Below are 13,198 nucleotides of genomic sequence, written 5' to 3'. Positions count from 1 at the left end.
TGTGACGAATAGCTACCGGTATCAGGACACAGTCTTGCTTGATAGGTCTTACTTTGAATGATGCACACTCCGACAAATAGCTACTGGTACCGAGACACAGTCTTGCTTCCACACCCTTAAAATAGAGGAAACAGAACTGATAGAGCTTCCATAACGTCTTGAATCAGACACCTGTATTCAGACCCAAAGCCAGTAACCTTATCGAGACCACGTCCACACTAGACATAGGGTCGAGAACCGCCGGTGACGGGCTTCCCGTCAACCTCCCCCCCCCCCCCCCTCCCCCTGCCCATGCCCACCGTGCACAGCACACAGCGGCCCCTTGGAATCGCTAGTAAACAAAGATGGCGCATGGTGAGAATTGAAATTAACGCTGCAAGGGACATTAAGAGGGAGAGGAATCGAACTGTGAGGAACACACAATTCAATAATAACAAATCTGTAAGAGTATAAGATGCCGCTTTGAAATTACTAAGTGATCGTCATGCCCTGTTGTTAGCAACCATCCTGGGATTCGTGTCAACAGCTATGAAAGGAAAACACTACGCTGAAAATACAAAACAGAATTGGTATGAAGAGTTCTAATCATAAAACTTCGATAATCCATTTCGGTAGTTGACTTGTTTTCTTCGATTCGTAGTAATAGCTTCAAGATATTTTAATGTGAACGCATTTATTAGTACACGAATGAATGACAATATCTCTGCTGAATAAAATTACACAGAATTTGTAAATTTATTACGTGCACCAACAACTCACGGAGGCACCTATGCTAATATATATCATTTTCCATTCGTCTTCGTCTGTTATTAAATTTGCGCGCCAGTTGAATTAATCTGTAGCTCTCTCAGGACGCTATACGCTTTTCCCGCTGTCGCAACGACAATTTAATAACGCCAGATTTCGGCACAAGGAAAGTGGAAATACATAAATGATACTTTTTCCGTTTTGCTTTAGGAGGTCAGCGTTCAGTTCTTTCCGTTTTTAAACTTCTATGTCTTTCCTCTCAACTTAAAGCGAGGTTAAACTTCTATTAATGATTGTCGTTGTAATGAAAACTCGAATTACATGAATGTAAGCTATTTGATGGTAATTTTAAAATTAATTTAAGGTAATTAATCTAACTTTGTATGTTTAAGAGATAACGTCGGGCTAAACAAATTATGCATAGTAGAATTTGTATCTATTAGTTTGAACATTCCGCAGAGCTGTTAATATATTGCTTGCAGGTAATTATGTATTCTGTACACATACAACTTTCGAAAATGGGACGATACGACATTTTCATTAATGTCAGTGACGACTAATCAACAGAGGTACGTCAATTCACATAAAGGACCCTGGCCGTATGTATGTGTCTGTAGTTTATGTTTTCAAATACAAAACGTTCTTTAAAATTGTAATGCCCAATGATCATACCTCACATGGAAGTCCAGAATGCAGAGTTATGGTACAATAGCATGTACAGAGTACTAAAAGCGTGTTAAATAAAAATTTTGGGGCTATCTGACCAGGCTGTCGTACTATATATACCAATGTTTCGGGTAAGGTAGCTAGTAGCTTTCATCATCCACTTGGAGCAACGGCATTAATATGTCTAATAATTTTTGACTTTCTTGTGGACAACAGCGATCATACTTTATGTCTGTGCAAAAATCAGCCCCACCACAGTAAATTTAATTTATTTTTTTTATTTTTGATACTGATACCGGAATCTTCTGTATAAACAAAAATATAAATGTTCGTTTGCTCAAAACCGTAAATCTATTAAAGTTGTTCTCTAATTGTTTTGAAATTCTGGCACAACGATGCGTTTGAATACACATATTTTTATGTACCTACTGGAGTGCCACGTGGTATATATATATATATATATATATATATATATATATATATATATATATATATATATATATATATATATATATATATATATGTTGTGGTCTTCAGTCCTGAGACTGGTTTGATGCAGCTCTCCATGCTACTCTATCCTGTGCAAGCTCTTTCATCTCCCAGTACCTACTGCAGCCTAAATCCTTCTGAATCTGCTTAGTGTATTCATCTCTTGGTCTCCCTCTACGATTTTCACCCTCCACACTTCCCTCCAGCACTAAATTGTTGATCCCTTGATGCCTCAGAACATGTCCTACCAACCGATCCCTTCTTCTAGTCAAGTTGTGCCACAAACTCCTCTTCTCCCCAATTCTATTCAATACCTTCTCATTAGTTATGTGATCTACCCATCTAATCTTCAGCATTCTTCTGTAGCACCACAATTCGAAAGCTTCTATTCTCTTCTTGTCTTAACTATTTATCGTCCATGTTTCACTTCCATACATGGCTACACTCCGTACAAATACTTTCAGAAACACTCGATGTTAACAAATTTCTCTTCTTCATAAACGCTTTCCTTGCCATTGCCAGACTACATTTCATATCCTCTCTACTTCGACCATCATGAGTTATTTTGCTCCCCAAATAGCAAAACTCCTTTACTGCTTTAAGTGTCTCATTTCTTAATCTGATTCCCTCAACATCACCTGGCTTAATTCGACTACATTCCATTATCCTCATTTTGCTTTTGTTGATGTTCATCTTATACCCACCTTTCAAGACACTGTCCATTCCGTTCAACTGCTCTTCCAAGTCCTTTGCTGTCTCTGACAGAATTACAATGTCATCGGCGAACCTCAAAGTTTTTATTTCTTCTCCATGGATTTTAATACCTACTCCGAACTTTTCTTTTGTTTCCCATACTGCTTGCTCAGTATACAGATTGAATACCATCGGGGATAGGCTACAACCCTGTCTCACTCCCTTCCCAACCACTGCTTCCCTTTCATGTCCCTAGACTCTTATAACTGCCATCTGGTTTCTGTACAAATTGTAAATAGCCTTTCGTTCCCTGTATTTTACTCCTGCCACCTTCAGAATTCGAAAGAGAGTATTCCAGTCAACATTGTCAAAAGCTTTCTCTAAGACAACAAATACTAGAAACGTAGGCTTGGCTTAAATGGTTCAAATGACTCTGAGCGCTATTGGGACTTAATTGCTGAGGTCATCAGTCTCCAAACGTAGGTTTGCCTTTCCTTAATCTTTCTTCTAAGATAAGTCGTAGGGTCAGTATATATGTAATAAAAATTATGAATCTATGTGTGTGTGTGTTTCACATCTCCTCCTAAACCACTGCACCGATTTCAAGCACCTACCTATTATAATTCAGGAGATACGAATTCATAAACGATGAGATGGGTGAAGAACTGCAGCATTGCGCATGACGCTTAAATTTATTATCTGTGCAACAAACAGTTTTGGCAATACATTTCGCAGAAAAGATTCATATATACCGCTTAGTTCACCTACGAAATTATATCATGGTACAACACATAGTTCAGGAGATATGACGTCATGAACAGAAAAATCTGTAAAAAACTGCCGCATTGGGATGACGTTTGAATTGATTATTTCTTTGCTACTTATTCTATTCGCACAGTTTTCAGAGCATATCCACATATGTTGCTAAATGTACAAAATTGTATCACTGTGTGACACGCAGATTGGGTGATATGACGATATAGACACTGATACGCGTGAAAAAATGTTGCATCATGCGTAAAGTTTTAATAGATTTGTTTCTTTCTACAAAGACACTCCTACAGTCAACTTAAGGAAATTCCTGACCCTATTGTCGCGTTAAAAATAAAGATTTATTGTGATCCGGACTGATGTTTACAAAAGTCAAAAATCTATGTACTTACTGGTCAAGTTTGGAAGGACAGGACAAGTAATCAACCGTGGCATTGTAGTAGAAACTATCCTGGCATTTGTTGATGTCTTTTACGAAAACGACGGAAAACTTAAATTCGTTTTTCTAAACATTTTTCCAAAAATTAATGTCTGAGTGCTCGATTCAAGTCGGACGTCTGAATATGGTGATGCTATTGATCAGCCGACACTGATTTCGTTTCACTGCATATCGCAAGATCTAATTTAGAACCTGCCATCACTTAGATTTTTTCCTATGAAGTACGATATTATTTTGAAGAGTCATTTTTCTACAAAGTCAATAACGACATTGAGATTCCAAACTATATTTTCACTGTTACACATCGCCTTATTAACAACGGAACGACTACTACGAGGTGAGACAATTTTTTCTGCTCTCACCACTCAACTGTAATCTGCCTATTATTAATTTATTTCCATATTTATTACCAACAACATTTAGAATTGTGCAGTAGGATGCGTAGATTACAGTGAAAGCAAGTTTATAAGACCATAGTTCCACACACGAGAAAGTGATTGAAGAAGAAGGCTACCAGTTTCAGCATTTCACTTTGTCATATTCAGGCCCCATATGTATCTCTCCAAATAAACGAAAATGTCATATAGGGCCATAAATCTCTGGATGTTGTGAATTCAGTCGGTACACTAATGCTTCATACGTAGACTTGACTGAGTTGCAATCAAGTCTTCGAATGAAGCACTAGTGTACCGACTGAATTCACGACGTCCAGAGATTTATGGCCCTATATGACATTTTCGTTTATTTGGAGAGATACATATGGGCCTCAAGATGGCATAGTGAAAACCTGAAACTGGTAGCCTTAAAAATAAAATAAAGTAATATCTTAAGTTACACGGTCGTTGGTGAATTTCATTGACATTAACAAATATTGGCAAATAATTCGCGATACCGTGGCAGGCGCAGACACTTCCAATACGCATTGGTGGAAGGCGAGTGATCCCTATCGCCCCCTTTACCTGCAATTTAGTGAACGTTGTGGTCTAACAACCATGCAATTGTATTTCACTTTGCCCTTGGAAAGTTGGAGGAAAGTGGAGCAATAGTATATCAATCGAAAAGAAAGTCTCAGCTGATCGAGTTAGCAAAGCAATTTTTTTTTAAAGCCAGTGCCAGTCACTTCGTGACCAAAAGTAAATCTATGTTCTACCTTGTGTGTGGTAGGACAGCGATTGCACAGATCTGTGACACTAGGACCAATACGAATAGGCGCTTATTGGTGGATAGCAGATCGCGTACCACTTGATATCACGACGCCTCCGCCTCCGCCTCCGCTAAGGTGGAACTAGTGGAGGAAAAACAATACTAACTCCCCTCAACTGTAGGAGTAAGCTCGTAGGGCAAAATTCGCGCACATTTTCAGAGACGATGGTGAAGACACTTGGATCTAATTGTTTAAATAAATAATTGATATCTAAGACTCTTGTGACGGTACACGAAACTAATGATGTAGATAGATAACAAATATAAATAAATTATATTCGAATTGAACAGCAACACCATACTAACCCCCTTAAGCAGGAGGAGTAAGCTTTTAGAGTAAAATTCACGAACATTTTACAAGATGATGTTGAACACATTTTATGGTGGTAGTGCCTATAATTGTTTAAATAATGACTTATGTCCAGAGATATTCATCTCAAATATTTAGTTCACCAACGCGTTTTTCTTCCAAATATTGAGCCAAGTTTGTGGTTCAACAACGTATTTTTCTGCCAAATATTGTCCTTCCTTATTAAAACCGTTGGTAGGAAAATGTAGTCACCACATTCGTAATTCTATGGATTTAATTCAGAGACTTAGCAACGCCAGACTAAATAGTACGGATGTGCTTGTTAGTTTTGACATGGTATCATTATACACCAAGGTAGCTTTAAAGGACTCATTTATCTCTTATTGTTCAACATTTTGATAAGAACATTACAGCCTAATTTGAACATGTGTTTTTATCATCTTATTCTCAGTTTAATGGTGAATTTTATGAGCAAATTGATGGTGTTGCCAAGGGGAAGTCCCCTCTACCCGCTGCTAGCTAATTTATTCATGGAAGACTTCGAGGACAAGGCACTGGACTAAGCAGGTTTTAAACCAACGGTCTTCTGGAGGTACGTGGACGACACATTCGTGATATGGCCCCATTGGATGGATGAATTACATCGATTTCTTGAGCATTTGAATTCCATCCATGCTTGAATTAAATTTACTATGGAAATGAAAAAAGACGGATGCCTCCCCTTTTTGGATGTTGTTGTTCGCCGTAAAGGTGATGGCACAGTAGGACATGCCGTATATCGCAAACCAACACAGACAAATCTATATCTTCATTCCAGTAGCTGCCATCACCCTTCACAGACCATAGGTATCCTTAAGACCTTAGTGCATCGGGCGCACTGTATATCCGATAATGACAATTTGCAATAAGAGCTCACATACCTCAAGAGCATTTTTAAATCGAATGGACTTTCCCCATAACAAATGCGTAGAGCATTCGATTCAAACCCTAAAATACAGATATGTGACGGAGAAGAAGATAGGAATTCCTTCAGATCTAGTGCATTTTTGCCGTATGTGGGTGTTCTTTCCTCGAAGATAGCCCGTATTCTTAAGAAACACTGTGTTAACGTGATCTTACGGCCCCCCAGGAAAATTACAGCTTCACTCGGCTCTGTGAAGGACGATTTACAGCTTCATAAAGTTGGTGTGTATCAGATTCCTTGCGGAAATTGTGAATAGTCGTACATAGGTCATAGAGGTGTGTGGAGCATTACAGCCAGACAAGTCAACTGTGGCCGAACATTGTATTAATACAGGGCATTCCATGAATTACAGTGATGTGAATATTTTAACAAAATTTCAAATTGCTCTGTGAACTATGGGACTTAACTTCTGAGGTGATCAGTCCCCTAGAACTTAGAACTACTTAAGCCTAACTAATCTAAGGACATCACACACATCCATGCTCGAGGCAGGATTCGAACCTGCGACCGTAGCGGTCGCGCTGTTCCAAACCGTAGCGCCTAGAATCGCTCGGCCACCCCGGCTGGCGAAGATTTTAAAAGCCACCTCTTCTTTTTGGGAATCTGTCTTCAAGGAAGCAATAGAGATTAGCTTAGCTAATAATTTAAGAAATAGAGATAATGGTTTTAATTTAGACAACGCATGGAATTCGACTCTTGGGGTAATGAAACTGCAGAGAAGTCGTCATGGTGTCGTCGCCGCCGATCATCCATCGATAAGCGAATTGAATGTACGTACGCCTTCGCCACAGGCGGCACATGTCTAAACGTATTTCTCTGCCGCCGACCAGCATCTGTTCCCCGCATGCGCAGTACCGCCGCAGGGGAGCATATAAGGTCGCTCTTAGCATCTTGTCGTCACATCTCTGGCGGTACCTCGAAAGAGTACCGCCCTTCGATAACGGCATAGCCACTTATGGAAGTGATACATGTTCCAGGACCAGCCAGTCAGCGATCCAGCCAACCAGCCAGCCAGTCAGCCAGCCAGCGGTCCAGCCAGCCAGCCAGCCAGCCAGCGGTCCAGCCAGCCAGCCAACCAGTGGTCCAGACAGCCAGCCAGCCAGTGGTCCAGACGGCCAGTCAGCCAGCAGTCCAGCCTGCCAGCCAGCAGTCCAGCCAGCCAGCCAGCGGTCCAGCCAGCAGCCCAACAGCCAAGCAGCTTTGTGGTCGCATCCCGCTGGCGGCAGCGGAGTGGGGCTATGGCTCCAGCCTGCGTTTCGTCAGTCTTTGTCTGTCTTCGTCCGACTTCGTCCGTCTTCGTGAGTTCCTTGTTTTCTTCTTTTGTTTTGTCCCGTCCTGTCCTGTACCTTTCCTTGTTTTCTCATTGTAATCATGACTACCTCCACCACCACTTCCACCTCCACCAACGTCATCTATATCTCATTGTCCGCCGCTGCCACCATGATTACGTGGTGTGCCCAATCACCACCCCCTCATTCGATCCCTTGGCTTCTCACCCTTCTCTCTCCTGCACTCTTCATTGCCCCACCCTCGGCTCCTTCCCCCTTAGCCTCCTCCTCTGATCCCTTCCGTCCATTCCCTCACCCTGTTGCAACGGCCAATGCACAACTGCCTCCATCGCCATCGCCTTCTCCATTGCCTTCACCGTCACCTTCACCATCGCCATCACCAGCACCAGCACCAGTGCCCACAACGGGACCTGCCAACTCCCGCCATCTCCCTCTTGCTTCCATCCCCCACACCCCATCTCATCTTTCTGTAGCAGTTAAATGTCCCAGTGGTACCCCCACCTCTTCCGCTCCCAAAATATCCTAGCCTCTTCCTTCTCCCACTCCCTTGGATGCCATGGATGTCTCCCTGTCTGTCTCTCTACCACCTCCTCTTCCTCCTCCTACAAATACCTCCTGTCCCACCCTGAGCCCTCACTCCTCAAGGCCCAGAACCTCACCCTGCTCTCCTGCCAGCACTTTCCTGGAACCTTGATTTACGTGCGGTATGCCAGATTTTCAAACCAGCCAGACCCATCCACCTTATGCGGATGTTCTCCAAACAAGCCCCTTCCATTAACCTGCTACTGAAGGAGGGTGCCCTCTTGTTCCATCGCCAGTAGAAAGTCGACGCCTCCCGTTCCCCTCCTCTGAGAGAGGTGCCTATGATACAATGCAAACAATGCAATACAACATCTGAGTGCCGCGAGGCCCCTGTCTGCGTGCACTGCAAACAGGCTCACTTCCTCCAGCAGTGTCCCAACTTCCAGTCCCCTCCTTCCTGCAACATCTGCAACCTCCTGCATGCTACCTACTCCCAGAAGTGCAAGGCCCGACCCCCCCCCCCCCCACCACTCCTGAACTCACCGTCCTCGTCTGCCCCCTGGATGCTCCCACACCTTGTGGCAACTCCCTTCATACCCCCCCCCCCCCTCCCACTGCCGAGGACATCATCAGGTTTGTCCTCCAGAACGTCCACCTGTTCCAGGGCCCCCACACCCTCCAGCAGATATCCCTCACTGCCTGGTCCGTCTTCCACCATCACACCTACTCCCATAACTGAAGCCACTTCACCTTCTCCCGTCTTGACACCCTTGTCTATATTCCTGTCATGGTGTGACAGTACTCTATCTTCTTCAATAACATCCGCTCCCTTCCAGCAAACAAGAACCTTCTCCTGCACACCCTCACAACCAACCATGTGGAATGCCTTCCTCCTCAACGAAACCTTTCCTCAGCCCCTGTAAACTGTACACATGTCGTCCGACATCGTCTCCTCAACCTCCTTTCTGGCCGCACATGGGGTCTGGACCCCTCCAACACTCTCCACACCTATAAATCCCTCATCCGCCCTCTCCTTTGCTATGTCCACCCTGCCTGGATCTCTGCCCCTCCTACCGTTTACAAATCCCTTCAAATCCTAGAATGCCACGCGCTCCACCTCACCTATCGTACCTGTCTCCCCCGCCCCATGCAGATCCTATATGACCTTATTCCATTCCCGCACCTTCTCCGTTTCCTTGTATGCATATGGATCCTCTACACTTCCCATAAACTTGATCCCCCTCACCCGTTTCTCTCTCTCATCCTCTCCCACCCCTGTCCACTGCCACACTTATATTTCCATGTCCCACCTGCTCTCCATCTCTCCACTCTCCATACCCTCGCCCTAGGTGGCTTCCACCAACTCCCCCTCCCTGATGATGCTCTCATCCCCTCCATCTACCCCTTCTATCAACTTTGATCCTCCCCTTCCACAACCTATGTTTCCTTAGGGCACCCTCTCTCTCCTTTTTGCTCCCTCCTCCCTTCCTCCCTCCCTCCTCCCCCTGGGCTTCCACTACCCCCATACCTTCTTTCCTCTCCTCCCATCTCGTCTGCCACAGGCATCTACACCCTCCCCTCTCCCTCCATGTCCCAGGACTCGCACATGTCAAGTGAACATTCGCGTGCTGGAGGTCTTCGCCATTGGTTCTTTGTGTGTGCCGTCATATTAGTGCTTTAGTGTTTTCACCGCCCACTCTCCATCGTTCACGTGTGTCGTTTCAGTCATCAGTGTGCGTGTACAATTGCTGAATGTTAGTTTTCATTATGCTCAACCTGTGAACGGCTCCATGTGTTTTAATTAGGTGTCTACTGTTTATTGTTCACCATTATGTTTTATCTTTCTGTGTCTTCCTTGTGTCTATTTGTTCTATCTGTGGCCGAAGAGCGGCGTAATATTGCCGCTGCCGGTCCACCTTTTGTTTAAGGTGTTGAAATAACAATAAAGAAAAAAAACTAATCGTCAGTCTTGTGACTCACTCTGAGGATGGCTAGACGATACGCTGCCGAAATTTCATTGGGGGAAATTTTATTTGCGCGTCTGCATGCCCGAAATTTAATGGACTATTCATTACGTCGTGAGAAGCTGAAAATGCAGAAAATAAATCCTTTTTTACATGTGAAATTGCATCATTTTTCACATTCCTATGATGCTCTCTTCCTGATTATATGGCCTCCAAAAAGGATTTATCTGCTTTCACTACACGCTCTCTATCTGTCCCATACAAAGCTTTGAAGCAGTTCACTCCAGGCTTAGTTCCCATTTCCTCGAAAAAATATTTCCTGCTTTGCACATAATCATTAAAACGTGAAACTGCATCATAAACACCAATAGCAAGTGCATTTCTTCCCACAAAATTGGTTTTTGGCAGTTGTAACAACACCAATCAATGAAGGGTGCCTTTTTATTGCCAGGTAACATTGGGTCAGGTGACTTAGGTTAGTGGAGGTAGCACAAGTGCCCTTTATTTCCCTCCATTTTCTTAGATTAGTAGAGATAGCACAATTGACCTACTGTGATGTCAATAGCGTCATCACCGAGCGGGGTGGCGGAGTGGTTAGCACACTGGACTCGCATTCGGGAGGACGACGGTTCAATCCCGCGTCCGGCTATCATGATTTAGGTTTTCCGTGATTTCCCTAAATCGCTCCAGGCAAATTCCTGGATGGTTCCTTCGAAAGGGCACGGCCGACTTCCTTCCCCGTCCTTCCCTAATCCGATGAGACCGTTGACGTCGCTGTCTGGTCTTCCCCAACCAACCAACCAACCAATAGCGTCATCAGCTAACATCAAGTGACGTCACGTAATTGCATCACGTCCGCCATCTTGGGGTGATGCCCTCCCTGGGGTGACGGCCGCTATCTTGGATAACGGTACTTGGGGTGATACATAGGTTGCTCCATTACTCCTCTTCTGCTCCCAGCTGGCCCGTTTGACTTCCAATCCCTCACCCCCCCCCCCCCTTCTTATTTGAGAAGATTTTTCTAGGTTCTGCTTCTGTGTGAGACTGTATGGGGAAGAGGTATGAGATAGGTGCCTAGAGACAGGTCGGGAACAGACTCAAAAAGTTAACAGATGCAGTCCCCTAGAAGGGAAAGGAGACTTCCTATTCTGAATCCTGCGTTGAGTTCACAGCAAGTGCTGCACCCAAATTTTTGTAGGATATAGGTCCGGGTTATTTCTCATGCTTGCCTCACCTCTTCTGAGATATACGAGCACACTCCATACGGGGCGCAGTCACGTGTCGCTCTCTGTGAGGTCAGCCCACTACCCGCTCTCGCACCTGCCAGTTTATTGAGCAGTAACTCTGAGAGCCAATCCGGAGTAGCCGCAGTCGCACAGCTGCTGCTAAATCCCCGTGTCTGTGCCCTCACCGTAAATCCGTCACTAGAACTGCGTGCGTCGTGAAAAAATTATTAGTCGCGTCCTGTGCCCCGCGATCGTATTTCGGGCTACATTTGAGACGTCCCAGCGGGTTTCGCAGTCGTTACGGGCCGTTATTAACGATGCAGATTGTGTTTGTTTCCCCCTCCCACGCTTAACGTGTTTATGGCTTCGCACTCTGCTTTCCGTGTTATGATCCGCTTGCACGCTGGAACGAGAACTTCCGTGCGACCAATTGCCACGAGGCTTTCATGGCACCGAGGGCACTATTAAATATGCAATGATCTGGGAGCTAACATTAACGAGTTGGATTACGAATGCTAATCGAGAGTACGGCGCACATTGGCCTATTCTACGTGTTTACCTGCAGAGGAAATTACTGCTGTCGTAGCGACCTGTGACAGATAGCGTTCCCTCTAGAACGCAAAACACACCCGTAAACATTTCACTGGACTAACACCACACTCGCGTGTTGCTCATCTAAAAACAGCGTACCCATAGAATTTCAAGCGACAATCGCATAAAAGGCAATGCAATCTCGTTTGAATCTATGCCTTGTTAATCGGAACGACCTATAAATTGGACTAATGGAAAGGCGCTTCCAAATTTTCTTTTCAACATTCAAAAAAGTTTTGCTTTATTCCTTTTTGGATGAGGTGCTGTGGAAGTGTGAGTTGTTTGAAACTGGGAAATGAAAGGAGGGTTTGGCTCCTGCAAACAAGTGGTGTGAAACAGGGCAGTGCTCTATTACCTCTCCTCTTCATTTATATCTTTGATTAGATAATGACTGAGGTGCCAGAAAAAACTGGAGAAGACAAGATAAAAGCAATGGTGTTTGCAGGCGAGTTGATGATATGACGACACAGGGAAGATTCAGGAACGGCTGGATGCTTGGGAAGAAAGTGTGAGACAGTACTGGAATGAAATTTAATGTAAACAACTAGAATGAAAGATAGACCAACCAGCGGAATAAGGATTGAAGGTGAACAACTGAGGAAGGTGGAAAGTGTCAATTAAAGGTGGGAAGTGTTAAGTACTTGGGAAGTATGATGGAGGAAATGAGAGTGAGATCAGTGAACGTAGCAGACAGACAGAAGCATTTCTGCAAAGTGTTAGGAGCCTGGTTTGGTGAAAAAACATCCCACAAAAAAGCAAAGAAGTAATATATAGAAGTTATTGCACAGCAATACTGACCTTCGCATCTGCAACATAGGTAAAAAAGAAAAGAGATGTAAGCAAATTGCAGGCATGTGAAATGGAGTTGCTCAGGAATAGGAGTAACAAGGAGAGATAGGATAAGTAATCAAAGGGTAAGGGAAATAAGGAAAGAGTGCAGGACAGAAACATCAAGGCTTAGGTGGTATAGCCACTTAAAGAGAATGGACGAAAATAGGATTTCCAATACGCAATGTACACTCCTGGAAATTGAAATAAGAACACCGTGAATTCATTGTCCCAGGAAGGGGAAACTTTATTGACACATTCCTGGGGTCAGATACATCACATGATCACACTGACAGAACCACAGGCACATAGACACAGGCAACAGAGCATGCACAATGTCGGCACTAGTACAGTGTATATCCACCTTTCGCAGCAATGCAGGCTGCTATTCTCCCATGGAGACGATCGTAGAGATGCTGGATGTAGTCCTGTGGAACGGCTTGCCATGCCATTTCCACCTGGTGCCTCAGTTGGACCAGCGTTCGTGCTGGACGTG

The 13,198-nt window shown here is 44.1% G+C and overlaps 1 protein-coding gene across 1 annotated transcript in view; it reads left to right on the top strand.

The window, feature by feature from the left end:
* Positions 1-344: 344 nt before the first annotated feature.
* Positions 345-13,198, top strand: part of LOC126283310 (transcriptional regulatory protein AlgP-like) — a 113,635-nt gene continuing 100,781 nt past the window's right edge. Inside the window, exons 1-2 of the mRNA XM_049982265.1 lie at positions 345-354; positions 7,260-7,540. Of these exons, the coding sequence (XP_049838222.1) occupies positions 345-354; positions 7,260-7,540 (291 nt within the window). The remainder of the gene's footprint in view (positions 355-7,259; positions 7,541-13,198) is intronic.

This window comes from Schistocerca gregaria, chromosome 1 (assembly GCF_023897955.1).
Source record: "Schistocerca gregaria isolate iqSchGreg1 chromosome 1, iqSchGreg1.2, whole genome shotgun sequence".
In the NCBI taxonomy this organism is placed as follows: Eukaryota; Metazoa; Arthropoda; class Insecta; order Orthoptera; family Acrididae; genus Schistocerca; species Schistocerca gregaria.
Note: the sequence above shows the minus strand (reverse complement) of the source record. Positions and strands in the feature narration are given on the sequence as shown.